Raw genomic sequence first — 19,899 nt, forward strand, 5'->3', positions numbered from 1 at the left:
CTATTCCCAAAATAATCTCTTGTTGTAGCCCCAAAATTTGAACATCCATGGTAGTGAGCTATTGTGCTTAAGGGTTGAGCATCACTTCATCATGAGTCAATTTATATTTAGGCATCGTGCTAGCATTTGAATGGTATTGGGGTGAGGGGCAAGGTTGCTAGTGGCCTCCTCATGATATTGGGGTGAGGGGGAAGCTTGCAAGTGGCCTCCTTGTGGTAGCTAACCATCTTTCATTGATCAATCGTCCTTCTAGCCCCCACATACAACATCTAAAATCTCTCTAGGTCTGAGGGTGCATTATCATCATGAAGAAATCTTGAATTTGAACGGCCTTCTTCCCCCTTAACTTCTTCTTTAGACTTAAGCGCTCCCTAGAGTAGTCAAGGTCTATTTCAGATTCTAAGTTGACTAGTACTACCTTGCCCTTGTTTACCCTGATAACAGCCTCAGATTGCTATTGCCCAATTGCGCCTTGCTGCATTTTTTGGTGATTCTAGCCCAATTAGTTTTGGTCAGTCTGTACTTTGATCTATAGATTGGCTTACAGTCCTCTTAGCCCCCTCTATGTCAATTGTCTATTGTCCACCTATGGCTGACCCATTGTGATCATCAAAGTGGGAGATTGTGGGTTCATGTCCCATTGATCACCAAAATGGAATGAGCTTGTTAGTTCTAATACCTATTCTAGGTTAGAGACTTGGAGTGAAACCAGGTTCACAATTGAGATAGCACACAAATGAGACAAATGTGAAGACAAGAGATTGGAATTTATATGTGTTCATATACTGAAAACTGTACAATTGGCACCAGATAAAGCTACAAGAAATCTCAATAATGCTTAGAGAAAATGCTCAGCAATTACAAAGGGGTAGCTCTAGACTACAAAATGACTAGACCACAATTTTAAGTGATGGCTTCTATTTATAGGTACCCAGACTAGGCTCCTATGAATAGGTACCCACAATTTTAAGTAATGGCTCCTATTTATTCAGACTAGGCTTTGACTGACTATACACTGTACAATTACGATCGTAAATCTATCCTCCTATACCTGCCAAATTCAACAACTTTACCAATGCCTAACTAAGGCCTATTCCCACCATCGTCTACAAACTACCATGTGGGAAATGTTGTCTATAGTGGAAAAACACAAAACTTTGATAGGGCTTTGAGGGCCAATAGGTAAAAGTGACCATCCTTTGTGTACTCCTTGTGAAATATGAAATAGACAATCCACCACAAGAGAGATACAAGCATCAAAAGGTAGAGGGAGAGTACACTACTCATATATAGATACGTATTAATTATTATCCAAACCTGAAAGACTTTGTACAAAATTGGTTTTTATACCTTAACCAAATGGATTAGGAAATATTTGGACCCCAAAAGTCCTCTTTGGATTAAGGGAAGGTTAAGAACTTGACAATGAGAGGAGGGTGATTATATCACAGTAGTTACAAAATGGTATGGGGCCTCTATTTTGATTACTTCTTTATGTCATTATCCCGAGAGAGAAGAAGGGAGGGGAGGCCACCGAATTTGAGAGGGACACTTTGAGGGAAAAAGACCCATTCATCCATGCAAGTGGAAGGTGTGCTAAAAGATGCCTAGGATGAGTAGTTGGGCAAGTGTGATAGGCACACTAAAGAGGCCTAAATACTATGCAAGTGCACTAGTGCCATGAGAGGAAAGTGGTGTGGTGGATATAGTGCAAGAGATCACTAGTGCCATGAGAGGAAAGTGGTGTGGTGGATATAGTGCAAGAGATCACTAGGAAAATCAATCTTAAAGGTTGATATTTCTAGGTTTTCTAGCTTCATCATTAAAGATGAAGAGTTTTTTCTATTGCACAATGTCAAGAAGTCCTTCTCGCTATGGATTGAGTGCTTAAGCCTCTTGGGTAAGTGGGCAGAGTTTCTTCTCGACACAGTACTTGAGGAACATCTCTTTCCACTAGGGGAAAGAGTTTTGGAGATGGTCGCAATTGCCAATGCAACCATCACACAAGTGGAGGTTCTTGAGGAGGAGTTCAAGGAAATCCAATCGGCACTAGTAAAAAACCAATGGTCGGTTCCCAATGACCCAACTCCTTTACTTGCTTTGCTTGCACCAATTTTGATGAAGGAAAATCCTCCATTGACTTGGCCCCTAATGATGATGTCAATGATATTGATCATGTGCATAAGAGGTAAATCCACTACTCACATTTAATTATGTAATGTCGACTCGATATGTTTTTAAGAAAGTTTGCTAGTGTAGGAAGATTGGACGATTTCTCTCCATAACGTGATGGTATCCATCAAGGTTTTGGTCCTTAGTTGGTGCTTGCACACTACATTGGTGTGCTATCCCTTGGTGATGTGTCAGAGTATCGTCTAGTTCTACGCATTCATAAGTGAAATCTCTATGCAATAATGTAAATTTCTTGCAATGGTTCTATGAACTTTTTTGTCATTAATCCTTTTGCTAATTAGTTCATAACTCATAATTTAGGCTTAGAAATTGCATTTTAGTTATAGCAGAGGTATTAGGGCATCAAGCTAAGCTCCCAAGTGAAATCTGGACCAAAATCAACCAGGTCAAGCCAGGCCTGCTAATAATAATCGCGTTTTTTTGCAAGTGTTATAGTTGTGGATTTGGGCCCCTAGGCATGAGTGTCTAAAATATATCCACTTTTCCTACAAGTTTGGTAAGGATTGGAGCTCTGAATCCTAATGAATTGTCTTGATTTTCTTGTAGATGTCAAAACTAGCTTTCATTGTCTTACATACAACTGAATGTAGCAATCAAAGGAAAACATGATTGAGTGTGTTTTCCAAGAGATTGACAACCTCTTTTAGCCTCCATGTACTAGTAATTTTAGCTACATCCTATTTATTGACAATTATGTTCATGGTTTTTCCTATTTATGCAATAAGATAGAGTGAGGCTTGGCAACCCCCCAATAGGATATATTTTTGCCAATTTCAATTTGTACCATATGTGCAACAAAGAGAACGGTCTAAGATGTTGAAAGAGTGTCTAAAAGGACAGTTTTCAAAACCCTTTTAATAATATCAAGGCATCCTACAATTAGATTGAGACCATCCTAAACAAAGTCTCTGATATGATTGAAAATTTTAGCTCTACATTGGAGATTGAAAGTGGGATTATTTGGAATTTACAAGAGGAGATAAAAGCAAAAAAAGTGGAAATACTGGAGAGTGAAACATACTTCTAAGAATTTAGTTGGTGAGTGTTCACAAAAACCTCAGTGGTGATGGCAGCACCACAAGCAACGGTACCTACAAGTGGTGGCTGCCTCAAGCAACAGGTGACCGAGCTCACATGATTTGCAGAACTCTTGATTGATCATCAATTAAAACTACTTTAGTGAATTGTTTCAAACTAGTATTTTTTATTTTAGGGATTGGTCATGCAAGATCCCAACGATCCTTTTACTGATGATATGCATTTGGTGAAAGCACAATCTCTTTTGCTTTGTATGTCAAATAAAGATTGATATAAAACTCCACATGTGAGTGTCACAAAGGGGGGGGGGGGGGGGGGGGGGAATGTACTATGGAATTAGACACTATCGTGTTGTACGGAGGTAAGACTTTCCCAATGATAGCCCTATTTTTGTAGTCTACCTCATGAGGTTAGTGTCAGGTTGTACGGAGGTAAGACTTTCCAATGATAGCCCTATTTTTGTAGTCTACCTCATGAGGTTAGTGAGTAAACCTAAACCCACGGTTAGATAGAGTAAACCAAAAGTTCTAAGGTTTGGGAGTAAACCAAAAAACCATGTGCTGGTAGCTCATTAGTAGCATCAGGTTATGGAAAAACCATGTGCTGGTAGCACATTAGTAGCACCAGATTATGGGAAAGTTTAAAACCCTTGGTTGTGAGAAAACCTAAAACTCACGGTGGTAGGTATACAAAGAACTCATTAAGTGAAGAACTTAGTTCAAGGGGGCATATGATGATGATGATGTCAAGTTAGGCTCAAGGGGACAATTGATAGTATCGGCCCAACTGGGGTGGACACCTAGTATGTAAACATTTTGTAAGTCTTTTAAGAGGCCTAAAACCCAATGAAGAAACTCTATTTCATTTGTGCTTCAGTCAATGTGTGATATCTTCTCTCTCTCTCTCTCTCTCTCTCTCTCTCTCTCTCTCTCTCTCTCTCTCTCTCTCTCTCTCTCTCTCTCTCTCTCTCTCTGTGTGTCCATCAGTGAGGCAATGTGCTTCCATTCCTATCAGCAAACTATCAAGCATTGCACAAGCGACATGTACAAAATGTAAAAAAAAATTGGTTGAATGTGGTAGGGAGCCATTTTTGCTCCCTCATAACAATCTCTCTCTCTCTCTCTCTCTCTCTCTCTCTCTCTCTCTCTCTCTCTCTCTCTCTCTCTCTCTCTCTCTCTCTATATGTGTGTGTGTGTGTGTGCACACGTGCACGTGTGTGTGTGTGCACACGTGCACGTGTGTGCGTGTGTGTGTGTGTGTGGGGGGGGGGGGGGGGGGGGGGGGGGAATGAGCAAGTAGCAATAGTGAGCATGAGTAGGTAGCAGTGAGAGAGGTACATTGGTAAGATCTCTCTCTCTCTCTCTCTCTCTCTCTCTCTCTCTCTCTCTCTCTCTCTCTCTCTCTCTCTCTCTCTCTCTCTCTCTGTGTGGATAGTTTCCTACAATGTTAAAACTCTCTTCTTCTTGCTTCTTCTTCTTCTTCTCTCTCTCTCTCTCTCTCTCTCTCTCTCTCTCTCTCTCTCTCTCTCTCTCGGGATGTAGTAAACCATTATTTTTAATACGAAGTGAGCGTACCTGGTCTTCAGAATTTGAGTATTCAAGTGCCTTGGGAGTATCTCCATAGTCTTTCGATCCTCTAAATTGCCTTGGTTTCTTGCTTGTTGACGCCATGCTACTTGGTGTGTGTGTGATCTTCTTTAATTGTTCCTTATCTTTTGGAGGTTTGAGTAAGGTTTCAATTGTGTTGGACACTGGTGTGTTGTGTAGCTTTTGAAGAAGTGGCGTCCCTGGTGTGTATAGTACCAGCCATTTAGCTGCTTCTAGCATATACTCATGAAACTGATAATAAATGATTACAGCATGCCTTAATTCTGTTGGGAATGAGGCTACCCAAGCTATAAAGGCATACACCTGTGCCGGTCCTAATGAAAATTGAAAGAACCTTGGTAGATTCTGAAATACGTACCATAAAAATTGGTCAAACCAGATGATTGAAGAGGAACAATTGGAATTTGGATCAGTTCTTCTGCATTGACATTTGAGAAAGGGTCGGTAAGAATTCCAACAATTTCTCAAAAATCTTTTTTGATCCTTTGCTCTATCCATAGGAGACAGTCCCTTGGTGCGAGCAATGATTGCAGAGTTTGGACATTTCTTACCATCCACATCGGATAATTTGACATGCTTGAGCTCGAAGAGAACATCTTGTGATAAGAGATGTTTAGCATGTAATGCAAGGGTTTTTCATTGCTCTACAATGTCCGTAGGTATGCTACAAAGAAAATCTAGAGAGGAAATTGTGAAAGGTGCCCGATGGTTCGAAATTTCATAGTCCCAGAGCTTGTGTTCAAGTCGTATAGCATCCAATCCCACTTGCCTGGGTGGTAATAGAGGGATAACTTCTGAAAAGATTTTAGAAACTTCTCTTTCTGGGGATAGACTGTTTGCATCCGCTAAAAAGTCGAGTGCTTCTTTCTCTTCTTCTTCAAGGAGGTCAAGATCTAGAAGGGGATTGATAAATTTTTCTGAGTGCTTAATTTCTATGGGGACGCAGGGAGATTATTGATGAAATACAACTTGTTCACAATAGAGGGTAGAGAGGTGAAATAAAAATCAAGATTTGAGCTATCTTGTGCATCAATAATGGGTAATTTGTCTAGGAAGGCACTAAATGCCTCCAGAAGTTTATCCTTCTCTTTTCTAGAAAGAATTAGTGGAGAGAGCCAATCATTGACAGAGGTTGTGTTCAAGACAGATATAGAGTGGGTGATTATAGCTTGTTTCTCAAAATCAAGCAATTTTTTGTGGAATTCCACCCCTTTGAAACAAAAAATAATACATTGGGTACCAATTGGTGGGATCGGAATGTCCTCTTCTATACCATATCCCAAACGGGTGAGAGATGGAATCCAAAAAGCCTGAATCAATCACCATATAAATATTATACAAACAGTTCGAGTTATACCAGTATTAAGCATACTCATTCTAGTATTAAGTTTTCTCAGTATATGATGGATACCCGACCAAAGGTATCCTGGGAAATGTTGTGTGTGTTTGAATTTAAAAATCCCATCTTTCAAAACCATATACTGATAAACTTAAATACTGCTTGCAAAAGCACATTGTGTATAGAACAAAAATATAGAACAATTTCTTGATAAAAAGTACATCACAAGATACTTTGATACATGACAAAGTAGGAGTTAAAGCCGGAACTCCTACCAGATGAGAGCAGGGATCTTTACCTGCCAACCAACCATAAGTACAATTAATTATAATTAATTTGCACTAAATGGGTGACAGGTATATCAAGCAATCCCCACTGCTTGTTATTGATGTCACACCCCGAACCCCAACCTTACTCCTATACATATCTTATGTTTTCTTTTGCTCGTCTATGTAAGTAGGGTCGATTGCGGTCTGTGAAAGTTTTTATGGGTTTACACGGCTTAGAGATAGGGTCCCTAATTGCTATTGGCTTGGTTTTCTTTTTTCCATTATGTGCCGCCATGAGCTTGTTCCGAATCTGTTGTAGCTTAAATATGTCCCGAGTGATACTCATCCTAGCCGTCTACCTATATACCTGTTTTCCAACAATGATTACACACATGTGGTTAATATTTTTGTGTACTATACCTAATTGTTGCCCCAATTATAGGTTTATGACTCCCACCTTCCATGGTATATACTCATAGCTTTGTTTTTATGAGCAGGGTTTCTTTAAAATTTTGGCAGCATTTTGTTTGTAATACTACCCATTTTTCAAAAAAAACCTTTTGTTTACCTCTGACTTATGCCCTCACAGGAGGTATTCATATACTTGCCTTATAATAAAATCCCTTTGGTATAATTAGAGGGATCTCTCTTTACTTCAAAAGTTACTTTATTGGACCTTCATATACCAACTTGTTTGTAAACTGTTTTAAAAAAGTTAACTCATAAGCCATTTATGTATCCTTTTACCTGGTTATTGTTTCGTGTTGCTAATGCTATTTCTAAAAAGTGTTTACTCTCCTATGTTGCTACATATTGCCATTCTAACTTGTGAAAATTTCGCTAGCATTTCCTTTTTACTATTACTCTTTTTTCAAAAAAAACCGTAACTAGTCATTGTATTTTTTACCCTCACAAGAGGTTTTCATGGCCCAATTGATATATCTTAGTCCCTTAGGTCTGCTATATATATCAAAGTGCTACCGTTTATTGAGAAATCAACCTAATAGAGAACTTATGCATATACTCAAAGCAGTAGATGTCTTGTTACCTGAACCAAATTAGTCGTCGTCGTTTGTATACTTGTATGCCTGTTTCATCACGGGATTGACTCCAACTTCGTTTCTGGACCAAAACTGGTAGCAATGATATTACGCGGATTAGTAATGCTGTGTTTAGTATTACTCCATGCCTATTATGCATATGGTTGTATCTACTTGGATATATGCTACTGTAGTGTTTTTTCTTGTATGGCTCGTATGTCCATGTGTATTTGTACAGAAGCTATAATATGACTACGTTTTAGTCCTAAAAAACTGGTTTTTGTGATCCTTCATATGATTATGTATGTATTGCTTTATACCTCTATGGAAGGGATATTGAATACAGAAAGTTCTACGAGAAGGCAATCTATCTCGACCTCTCTTGGCTCATAATCCTAAAGCATGTACTTATGCATAAGTGTGTACTCATGCATTATGTAACTCAAAAAAGAACGATTTTACCTTCTGTATGTTCACAGCCAGGCAGTAGGTTGTTAGCTTGGCAATCCCGGATAGTGTGTTGCTTCCATTTGTTGAGGGTTTGTGAATACACGTCCTTCTCCTCCCGAGGCTTATCGTTTGTGCTTGCGTTGAGAGTAGGAAGCTATGATTTGTGAGCACAAGTTGTTGTCGCAACTCGCATTGTGTGTGTGTGTGTGTGTGTGTGTGTGTGTGTGTGTGTGTGTGTGTGTGTGTGTGTGTGTGTGTGTGTGTGTGTGTGTGTGTGTGTGTGTGTGTGTGTTATGCGATACCCTTATGAGCGCTACAGAGAGCCTAAGCGAATGCCTTGTGGTTCTAAAACTTTGTGCAAGTTGTATATATAGCTTAGGTGAGCATTCGGCGCTTTAAAGCTTTTTTGGGTCATGCATGGAGTTATGGGCCAGTTGTATGGCTCCTGATTTTATCAGGATACGCTTTGAAGAGTTTTTTTAACTTTTAGGAAGATTTTGTTCTATTTGAAAAGTTAGAGAGCCTCATGTTTAAGTTTTTATTTTTTGGTATTTACCATCGCAATTTTACTTGCAATTTTTAAAGAAAATGGTATATTGTGGAATAAGCAATCATTCTGTGTTTATTGTACCCATCGAGCAACCATACTCTGGGTTTAAATATATTTATCAGCTTTTACCATAAATGAGGATTTTTTTCGGGGTTTTATACTTGTGTCTTTCATTGCCAATCAGAAAAAAAAAATGTCGGAGATGTACAAGTTACCTTCTAAAAAAAACCCGATACTATAATTGTATTATTGGACCTCCTCAGTGGGTATTTAATTGCCTGCGCTATATTTATGTAAGGTTAGTTTGGTTTTTTTTATTTATTTAACCAAAAAATACTGAATTAAAAAATGTGCATAAAAAACCATATACTACTTATAAGTTTCAACTATACATCTATTTTCCTTGGGCAAGTTTGCTCACACGTTTAATGCCAAAAAAAACCGTATCCATAATGATTGATACTCAGAAGGAGTAAAAAAAGTACATGTGTTATTTTTGCAACCTGCACAACTGTTTCCAGTTGGAGTTATTATACAAAGGATCAATTTAACTTGTAAATAATCAAAAGTGTACACCGTCTGGAGCCATACTCTGTCATCGTTTTCGTACATCATTCTTCTGCGAGTGAAGTAGTTGCCTGTGTCATAAGCATCTTTCAACAATAAATACATCTCAAATGTGTGTGTGTGTGTGTGGTTCGTGTGTGTGAAATTGTGTGATTTCTCTAACTGTGGCTCAGGTCCAATATATTATGTGTGTGTGTGCGTGCGCGCGTGCGTGTGTGTGTGTGTGTGTGGGGGGGGGGGGGGGGGGGGGGGGGGGGGGGGGGGGGGGGATGAGCAAGTAGCAATAGTGAGCATGAGTAAGTAGCAGTGAGTGAGGTACATTGGTAAGATCTCTCTCTCTCTCTCTCTCTCTCTCTTCAAGCGTTCAAATGCATGTGTATGTGTGTGTAACCCCACCTACACACACATACACATGCATTTGAACGCTTGAAGAGAGAGAGAGAGAGAGAGAGAGAGAGAGAGAGAGAGAGAGAGAGAGAGAGAGAGATAAAGAGAGAGAGAGAGAGAGAGAGAGAGAGAGAGAGAGAGAAAGAGATAAACTCACATACACACACATGCATAGAGAGAGAGAGAGAGAGAGATCTTTTTACCACTATTAGAGGTCAAATTTGGCTTATGAGACAAATCAATATACATGTGTGTGTCATCCATCTAAGAGAGAGAGAGAGAGAGAGAGAGAGAGAGAGAGAGAGAGAGAAGATATTTTTATGTCTATTAGAGACTGGGATCAGCTTATGAGACAAGTCAAATATACATGTGTGTGTTCTCCATCTATCAAGAAAGGATAAAAGTAGAAATTAACAAAACTTGCTCATGTGGTATGGGTGCACATCTATATGCTTAAGGAAGTACAATCGTGAAGTGCATCAAGCTGGCTAGCTCTATCCTATGTCAAACACTGGGAGTCTAAGAGATAATCATGAAGTGCATCAAGTTGGCTAGCTCCATCCTATGTCAAACTAGGGGTGTAAAAGAGAAAGAAAGAAAGAGGGAGAAGAATGTATTGCCCACCCAAAAAGGTTGACCATATGAGTGTAGCGATCTCTATCTAGCATAATGCCTTATTTTGCCCTTCTGCTGTCAAAAGGCATTTGGCCCATATCCAATAGACATGAATGATAAGATGCAAGAAGGTGTCGTCCTGTTGCATCCAACAAAAATAGTTCAAAGATTCCTCAACTAGTCCTGTTGCATCCAATAAAAATGGTTCAAAGCTTCCTCAACTAGTCCTTGTTGGTCATATCATCCTCTAAGAGCACCCCAAGAGACTTTGTCCAATGAGAAATGCTCACTTTGCATTTGGTCAAAACAACACATGACGTCCTTGCCACAACCAAGTTGGACATATCCTACAATCAACGTGTTCCAAGAGACAAAATTATGGATAGGAATCCCATCAAGAAATTCATGTGACAAAGGAAAAGAGAGAGAGAGAGAGAGAGAGAGAGAGAGAGAGAGAGAGACGATCTACTATTTCATGTGAATGATAGTGCATGCAAAATTTCCTATAGGCACCTGGGCTGCGTGTGTTGGTCACATGATCCAACTTGTCAAAAGATGCAGTTCGCAGCAGCCTGGGTCCTTGAGATGGCTCAATCGTCTTGTTCCCATGTGTCAAAGTTAGATTCAACAATGGCAAAGCTTTCTGCAAGCTCAAGCTAATTTTTTCTAAGGATTTGTCTACCAATTTCAAGCAATTCAAAGCTCTCCTAAAGCACTTTCAAGCGCTTCTATCTTTGAGCATATGTCTCAATGGGAGCATTATTTTCCATAGCAGCATAGAGAGGACACTTAAGGGTGTTGAGAGATACTTCTATTAGCTAGAGCTCAAGAAGCATGTCGATTAGACTTTTGTCCATGAGCTATGATGCCCTCTCTCTCTATCCATTCTCTAAGCTAGCACTTTAGTATAGATGCATAGCATATGGCCAGCCATGTTGGTGCGATAGTTGCTAGGTAGCATATAATCTCAAGTCTTTAGTATGGGCATGATGGTATTGGTGCTCCAAATTTCATGAAAGTTTCTAAACACAACTCAAATATAAAGGCATGACTAAAAACTCACATTTAATTCTTCGAATAGTTCGTTTTGATGGATCCCAACTCAAGTTGAGTGGGGCTACTATTGGCCTTGAAGGGCCTGTTACAAGTTATCAACGTCTCGAGGGAGCATATGGTAGAGGACATTATAATGTACTAGGAGATCCCAACCAAGAGTTGGAGGCTATTACATGGAGCCTTACAATATACATTGAGGCATGTATGTATAGACAAGGACTCTTCTTGAGACACACATGTAGGACAAGCATGCAGTCCAATTTCATTTTATGTAAAGAATATATATATATGTATGTAACTCATTTCCTCATAAAAATTGTAACTTGTGTTAGTAGCAAGAGTCCTCTTTTAGAGCCATCAGACACTATTTGACTGCCACCTGATGCAACATCAAATAGTAGGACTATGTAAGTTCATGTAAGTAATTTTAGTAATACTAATTTCAACAAAATATAGCAATAGTTGGGTATACAACACCCCCTTACTCCCATGAGCACTTGATTATAAGGATTTCTTTCATGTAACACTCTTAACAATGGTGTTAATGGTCCTAAATCTTGATTCCAAAGAAGCTTATAAATACAAACCGATGGCTTGCTTGATTACAAAGGAGTGGATTAAAGTACTCTTTGGAAAATGCTTCATATTATGCAACACCACCCTCCTCCTACTTTGAAACACAAGGGAACCATCAAAACAAGAGCATGATCTTTTGTATGCTTGAAAATGTATAAGCTTAGGTGCTTTCACTGTCAGTTGTGGGCTTACTCTATAGCCTACAAACCAACCTTGAACACCATGCAAAGAATATCTAGCACTTCATGTTTCTATATTCTTGCTTGTGTGTCATTTGATTAGGTGCTTTCACTGACAGTTGTGGGCTTACTCTGTAGCCTACAAGCCAACCTTGAACACCATGCAAGGCATATCTAGCACTGCATGTTGCTTTATTCTTGCTTGTGTGTCATTTGAGAGGTCTCCGTGTATATTCATCCATTGACGCTATTGAACTATAATGCTTCGATATGCCCACTCGGACAACAAACCTTAACCACTCAAACAGACCTTGAGTCTTACGATGTGACTTCCCTATTGTAAAGCTAGAACTATCAAGATGAACATATATTAGATCCAAGTGCCTAAGTCCACAAGTGCCTTGCTCTACCTCTACCCATTTTCATTAGCTATGGACAAAGTGGTGAGATGGATTATCACTTGCTCCTCATAAAATTATCCATAGTAGTGATGTGATAATCAATGAGAAGAAAATACAAAAAAATCTTCCCAAAGAGGTTGAGGTGTGGACAGTCACGTTTTAGAATGTTACGACATCTATTCATGAGCAAACACAACAAGCTTTCCATGTACCATAGCGTCAAAAAAGTATGCATAATGATGCTCCTAGTACCTCTGACCATGGAGTGAGGTAGTACAATACATCAAGTGGCACTAAACCACCAATGGGATAGCTTATTTTTCATGTAGAATATGCTACATTGAGAAGGTCAACAAGGGCTTCTAGGCCGCCTCAGAGGTTTTTGTCGAGCCTAAATTACATCATGTTGATGGATTGTAATGAGCCCTCGTGCTATGATGAGGCTAGGTTACAAGATAACAAGCTTAAGTGGCAGAGTGCTATGAAACAGAGATGGATTCTTTGAAGAAGAATCAAACTTGGACCTTAACACCTTTGCCAAAAGCAAAAAAAGCTTTGTTGTGTAATTAGGTTAATAAGTGAAGGTCACACCCAATGATGCGAAACCAAAGTACAAGGCTAAAGTGGCTGCCAAAGGTTTCAAGCAAAAGCAAGGCATAGACTTTGACAAAGATAACTACCTTGCGGTCAGTACTTGCTTTGGTTGCCAAAGAGAACATGAATTTGGTCCAAATCGATGTTAAGACATTATTTTTATATAGAGATCTTCATGAGGACACTTACATGAAACATCTAGATGGTTTTGTTGAGGATAGCAAAGAGAAGTTGGTGTGTAAGCTTAAGAGAACACTTTACGGTTTGAAGCAGGCACCACAAGAATGGTATAATAACTTTGATTATGAAGTCTCAAGGATAAAGGGGGAGAGAAATTGATCATTGCCTCAACACAAAGAAAGCTATAGATGGTAGTCTTGTGATTTTGATTTCTTATGTGGATGACATACTCGTCACTAGAAAGAACAATTTTGAGGTAGATGCATTGAAGTCAAAATTGCAAGAGAACTCTGAGGTGAAAGATTTGGTGAAGCAAACCATATTCTTGCCATGCGTATTAAGAGACAAGTTAAAGAGAATAATTTACTTGTCACAGGAAGAGTACATTTTTCGTGTACTGAAGCAGTTCAATATGGAAGAGTGGAAGCCATTATCTACTTTATTGCCTCCATAAGTGAAACTGAGCCAAGAACATTGTTCAAAATTTGATGAGGAAAGGATTGAGATAGCTAATATTCCTTCTGCACCTTGAGTTGGTTGTTTGATGGAAGACATGATTGAGGCTCGTCCATTCATTACATTTGGTAGCGATATTTCTAAGCAGATTTATGGTGATCCCCAGCAACAAGGATTGGGAGGCAGTGAAGGGTGTGATGATATACTTGAATAGTACAAAAGAGTTGTGCATATTCTTTGGAGGCAAAGATGTGACATGTCATTTGGCTACATGTGCATCTTATGCAGGAAATGTGGACAGCATAAGCTCTACAACAAGTTATATCTTTACATTCAGTCATAGTGTAATTTCATAGCAATCTTGCCGGCAAGTTGATACATCTCAATCTACCAGGAAAGCATAGTATGTTGTGGAGTCAAATGTCAATAGAGACCCTATATGAATTTCTCATCTAGTGGGAGATTTGAGCATCGATGCAGAGGTTCTAGTTTTGCATTGTGATAGTCATAGTGCTATCCAACTAGCATGAACTCTAGTGTTGTATGCGAAGAAAAAGCACATCGATGTAAAATATCACATCATTCTTGAGGTGCTTTACGACAAGCACATAGAGCTTGTCAACTTTCGCACAGATCATGATAACACTCTTGATCTACTAACCAAAGGCCTACCCTCTGAGAAGTTTGCACACTGTTGAGTGCCAATGGGCATTGAGTAGAGATCCAGATGATAACCCTATTAATCTAATAACCAAAGGTCTACCCCCTGAGAAGATTGCACATTGGCGAGTCCCAATGGGCATTGGATAGAGATCCAGCCTCTACCTACCTTGTCAATATGTCCATAGCTTGCCCTCCAAGAAGCTTGCACACTGTCGGGCTTAATGGGCATTGGATAGAGATCCAGACTCTACCTACCTTGTACATACGTCCATAGCTTGCTTAAAGGAACCTTTTCTTTTAAGTGGGAGATTGTTGGGTGAAAGGCCAACATTCTAGCCATGTCCAACTGCCCAACTCTCACCTTTACTAACCTTTCATTATTATTACCACATATACAAGAAATAAGGGAGCTACAACAAAACATGCTACTACAATGAAGCTCCACCCCACGACCACTCTTCCCTCTCTCTCACTCTCCGTGCATACACATACGCTCACCTTCAGTGACCACATCCTCGTACATCGACAAAACCATGACTATCCCCTTAGCACTTTTTTGGTTAATGTATGTCATGATTAAAGTACTAAATGTCTTGATTAGAGTATTTGGCTTACTAATGACCTATCAAAAAGAGAGGGAATAGTGCTACCAGGTAGTAGTTAAGTTGGATGGCCAGTAGAGTGGGTCACATCCCACCTTTGCACATTGTGTTTTTGGCTGAAGAATTACCTTTGCTTGTGAAGCAAAGTCTGATCACACAATACAGGGAAAAATGGCTAGACTTTTTTATCCTTTTGGCTGGGCAACTTAACAATTTCATAAGATAATACTTTTTAAGGGTTCTCCAAAGTGATTTTCTAAGCTGCAAGTTTTCTAGGTCTTCTTGGAGGAATCATTGGGTTGGCCACAGTAGTGATTCTCTTTAAATCGCTTTCCAAAATGCAAGCAAGGATTTTATAAGCTAACCATAGGCTCATTGGCCGCATTTGCCACATTGGTGATGCTCTTTAGCGCAATGCACTTTAGAAACATTCCATTCTTCTCTTCTTTAGCATGGTAAAATAGTAAGAAATTTTCAATTGATTTCACAAATGAGCAACAAAGGTTTGCTGTTGAATTCAAGGGTAACATTTGTGTATCCAGCTACACCTCTTTGAGATAAAGTTATCTGGATCTTCCAAGAGAGATCATCATTCCTGGATTGATAAGGTAATGTTTCAGAATGACAAATTCCTCAGCATGAACATGAGTCCTACTGTCATGCAGGTGGGAAACTCTAGCACTTGATGGTGGCTGTTTTGTTCCTCAAATGTTGTTGCTAGTGTGTCATTACAGAGGTCTCCCTGTATGTGCATCATTGAGGCTGCTCAAGGAAATGCTCCGACCCGCCCCACTCCACCAGATCTTGAGTCTTGAGATGTGCCTTCGCTGATGTAGAATGGGAACCATAAATTACCAAGTGCTTCAATCCACAAGTGCCTTGCTATGCCTCCATCCATCTCTGTGATGAGGGACTTTGCATCGCAATGTGCAAACATTGTTATGAACCATCTATTCTTGTGATGAGGGACTTTGAATCACAATGTGCAGACTTTGTTATGAAAGGTTCTAGTTCACAATCTGCTGTTAATATCACAGCTTAGGCAGCAATCCACCAAGCTTAGAACAACCTGGACATCCACAATTTCTGTGAAGAGACCTCACCTCGTATGGCATATGCTCAACTTGTAATTGAAATTTAAGCAGCAAAGGTCATCTCAACAAGAGGTGCAAAGAATTGTGGACAAAGACTCTCTCTGGAGTATGCTTGATCACCCTAGTATTCCATGCCCTCACGAAACACCAATATGTCTGATCTCGGGCAAGTAAGAAAACCTTTTCGAAATGAAACACTGAGCCTCCTTCCCAAGGTGCACTAGGAGCTTTTCCACGACTCATGCTCATGCTCATTTCCAATATATCTGATCACGGGCACGTAAGAAAACCTTTTCGAAATGAACACTGCGCCTCCTTCCCAAGCTGCACTAGGAGCTTTTCCATGACTCATGCTCATCTCCAAACTGCCATGACCGAAAGCTAGGAAACAAAGATGCCTCCATGGTTGGGAACACATTGTCAGGAGCCAAACGTGATGACAGAACAACCTGCTTAGGAGAGGAAGCATTTGTCACAAATGGATTTTGTAGCAGCTCAGCTGCTGTGGGGCGATCGCTAGCAACAAGTTTCAAACAGCTGCAGACAAAATCCTTGCCCTCAGGGCTGAGATGATCTGGCAATGGAGGCAGCTCACCATCCTTGACCTTGAACAAAAAACCAAACTGCAAGTACATTCAGCACAAAATCAATTAGCTCCTTTGTATTATCTACACATTCACTATGACTCTTAATTTCATGTTACACACAACTAAACATCAAGTGTTAATTTCTACTAGATAATTGAAAATCATAATATTTTGAACCCAAGAACCTTACAAAGATGGAAATACATGCAGGAATCATCAACAAAGACACAGGAAAAGCATACATCTTTCTATGGCTATGAGCTTACCCCCTCCAAATCACTCCAGGGAGGCTTCCCATCTGCCATCTCAAGATCTGTGCATCCAAGGCTCCATATGTCAGCTGAGAAGCTATAGCTCTTTCCATTGGGAGTCAGAACCTGCAACGCACTTTTTTTAGCAAACCCATCCATGAAGTGCAAGAGTTGTGACAAGGCATAACAGACACCATCGACACAAAGAAGCTTGAAGATTATGTATGCATGCTACAGACCTCAGGAGCCATGTACAATGGTGTGCCCTTCAAAGAGGAAAAGAGAGAATCACCCATCTGCAAACAAGTGAAAATAATGAAGAAGTTTTCATGCTTGATTTTTGACTACACAAGAAGTAGACACAGAAACAGACCTTCTTGGCTACTCCAAAATCAGAGAGCTTTACTTGGCCATTCACATCAACCAAAATGTTTGCACACTTGATGTCCCTGCTTATCATAGCCCCAAAGAGTACAAGAAATTATTGTTATTACAGGGCCACAACACTTAACAATGAAGACTTCAAGCAGTTAAGAGAAATGCCTGTGGATTGTCTTTTTCTCATGCAAGTACGAAAGGCCAAGTAGTATTTGCCGTGTATAGCCCCTAACTGTGCTATCTTCAAGCCTCTTGTATTTCTGCAATAATGTTTCTAAGGATCCCATTCTCATAAGCTCTAGAAAGATGCATAAACGCCCATCTTTCTGCATAGACAAAATCACATCGGCGGAGCAACAGGATTTAAGAGAGTGACATTAAGCACAAATGCATCATGAATAACACTTTGCCACTCACAACTGAGCTGCCTAAATATCGGACAATATTAGGGTGCTCCAGCTTGCTCAGAACATTAATTTCCTGCATTTGACAGAGTGAAAAGCGCATAAATTAAAGTGGTGCACTAAAAAATTGCATAAGACGTATCAGCACATACTATCTTTTTTATTTCTTGGTTTAACAGCTTGAAGAGTACAAGACAACAGTTGGCATGTAGTACATGCTGAATTTCCGGGAAAGCGTCCTCCGTGCTGCCTTTCTTTACAGCGAAAAAACTCCCATCTTCCCTGTGAAAATCAACATTGTCAACTGGAACAGAAGGTTCACAAACCGGAAACTCATTGCAACATACTCTAAATCGTTGAGTACTTACAGATTCAGTCCTTCATGAACTACCCCAAAAGTACCCCGGCCCAGTACCGCTCCTGTTATCCAGTTTTGAGGGCACTGTGCTTTGGCTAGTGGGGAGCACGGTGATAAAACAGGAAAAGAAAGTGAACTGGAGCATGAGTTCATTGGTGTTTCTGCAGATGGGACCATATCAGGCAATTTCCCATGCACCTTTGCGGGCATGAGGGCTAAGCTTTCAGGTGGTTTTGTTTGCTGGATAGTTGGCTTACATAACGGTGAATGCATAAAAGCAAGACCCATAGTACCACCAGGACTTTGGTCAACCGAGGGGGGTCTTCTAGGGAGTGTAGGAGGAAGAGGCAGAGGATGTGCCTTCTGCATAATGTCTGTGGAAGCACACTCGTTTGACTTTGGAAGCAGATGCTTCCCATGGTTCTGTATTGTTGACAATGATAAGGAAAGATGCCGTTCACCGTCGTAAGTATCTTCCATTCGTGCAGGATCTTGAGGCGCAAAGAAGCACAGTGATTTTGTTAGCCAGCTCGTGCTCTCCCACGCGCGGGACATGATTCCAAGGCTTGGAAATGGGAACACTTTCAGTTTCCAATGCCTCATTGCATGCTTTGCCCTGATGTTCATGCACGTGCGGAGCAGAGGAGAACTGAGGTAGAATGGGGCGTTGAGGAGCTCATCAATTTGGTGGCGATCGCTCGGAGTGGCAGCGCCAAGAAGCTGCATCACCTTGGATCTGTTAAAAGCCAAGACGACGTCATTGCTCTGCTCTCTTGTCTCACTAAAAGGATGGGCAGTTGCCCTCTCTTCTGGCTGCTGCATCATGTAATCTTGCTTCGATCAAGCAAATCACACACAGAGAAGTAGATATAGCCTCTAGGCTTCAAATTCTCATTTCTTTCCCTCCCTCACGCGCTGCCAAATTGCAGACACGGTTGTCCAACAAGAGTTCGCGACGTAGTCTTTGCTACTGGCGAGATGTCTGACCAAATGCATTAGGTCTCCCCAATCTCAGAAAAATAAAAATTCTTTCAAAACATGTTAAGTGCATAAGCAGAATTAGAAGAGAAATTAGAGAATTTTAACGTCCTAGGAAGCTATCCAAAGAGACCTCAAATATCTATCCGACAGACATAAGATGAATAAGACAAAGATAAGTGGAAAGTAAAAAGATGTTTTGTGTCCAAAGAAGTGTTTCTTTTCTTCTTTATTTTTGGCATGCAGAGGTCATAGGAGCCTGGTGGTCCGTGGAGAAAACGGGCATTTTTTTGGCCTCCGTATTTTAGGGTGGAGATGTGTGGCACGCGGCCAAGAGCCTTCAATGCAACGTCTTTTCGGAAAACCACACTTTGCAGCGCATGCGCTTGGAAGAGGGGACGCCTGCAGTGCCTGGAAGAGGGGAGGGCTGCAGCGCATGCCCCAAGGGCCCATATGGAAGGCGTGCCGAAATGAAGAGGGGAGGGTTGCTGCGTCAGTGCGCCTTACAAGGCTGATGGCAATTGCTGTTGCGCCTCACAAGGCATTGAATGCCATGACCTTTCTTTTCCACGCTGCACTGCAAGTGATGTGAGTTCATTGCCATGTAGTATTCTGAAAAATTCATTTTTCCAATATACAAAATTCCTTTCCTTGACTTTGCCAAGAGGAAATTCATTTCCTTCAATTTGACAAGAGGAATTTTTAAAAGCGTGCTCTTTCAGCCTACAATAAACAAATGTGCCATGGCAAACGTGCTCTGTCAGCCTACAATAAACAAATGCCTTTGCTGAAGTTGAACTGAACATCACTTTTGAAGACCTCTTGTGAAATTCTATAAAAGCAGGCATTGTTGTGCCTTTGTGTATCTGAAGAACTGTGTGAAAATACTTTGTGCTAAAATTACTTTGCTTGGCAATGGCTTCCAAACAACACAGTGGGAGTTCTATTGCTCCTAAAGGCCGAGAATGGTATGTAAGCAGTGGAGGTGCTGACAGCATGGATTTTGAAGGCAGTGAGACCTATTGAAGATTTTTGTCTTGTTCTACTTACTGTTTTTGCTTGGCCAAACTCTTTAAGAATTTGTATC

The 19,899-nt window shown here is 40.4% G+C and overlaps 1 protein-coding gene across 4 annotated transcripts; it reads right to left on the reverse strand.

Moving 5' to 3' along the window:
- Positions 1-15,253: 15,253 nt before the first annotated feature.
- LOC147433605 (mitogen-activated protein kinase kinase kinase 1a-like) lies at positions 15,254-18,835 on the reverse strand. Of its 4 annotated transcripts, none has more exons than XM_086490283.1 (8): positions 17,845-18,833; positions 17,668-17,758; positions 17,490-17,552; positions 17,238-17,398; positions 17,068-17,143; positions 16,934-16,990; positions 16,710-16,820; positions 15,254-16,479 (listed from the first exon to the last, which is right to left on the reverse strand). In XM_086490283.1, the coding sequence occupies exons 1-8, from the start codon at positions 18,657-18,659 to the stop codon at positions 16,186-16,188; spliced, it is 1,668 nt and encodes a 555-aa protein (XP_086346409.1). In that variant the 5' UTR covers positions 18,660-18,833; the 3' UTR covers positions 15,254-16,185. The 4 variants fall into 4 exon arrangements, with proteins under 4 accessions (XP_086346409.1, XP_086346410.1, XP_086346408.1 ...); XM_086490284.1 differs by having other exon boundaries at positions 17,692-17,758; positions 17,845-18,832; XM_086490282.1 differs by having other exon boundaries at positions 17,629-17,758; positions 17,845-18,832.
- Between the last annotated feature and the right edge of the window lie 1,064 nt (positions 18,836-19,899).

This window comes from Adiantum capillus-veneris, chromosome 19 (genome assembly GCF_014529385.1).
Source record: "Adiantum capillus-veneris isolate H3 chromosome 19, ASM1452938v2, whole genome shotgun sequence".
NCBI classification, from domain to species: Eukaryota; Viridiplantae; Streptophyta; class Polypodiopsida; order Polypodiales; family Pteridaceae; genus Adiantum; species Adiantum capillus-veneris.

What these genes read in the sequence shown, in the direction of transcription:
- LOC147433605 (XM_086490282.1), bottom strand. Translation starts at nt 18,659, where the DNA reads ATGATGCAGCAGCCAGAAGAGAGGGCAACTGCCCATCCTTTTAGTGAG. An exon ending in ATTTTGGAGTAGCCAAGAAG is followed by an intron (nt 16,991 to 17,067) that starts GTCTGTTTCTGT and finishes ACTTGTTTGCAG; the next exon opens with ATGGGTGATTCTCTCTTTTC. An exon ending in CATTGTACATGGCTCCTGAG is followed by an intron (nt 16,821 to 16,933) that starts GTCTGTAGCATG and finishes AGTGCGTTGCAG; the next exon opens with GTTCTGACTCCCAATGGAAA.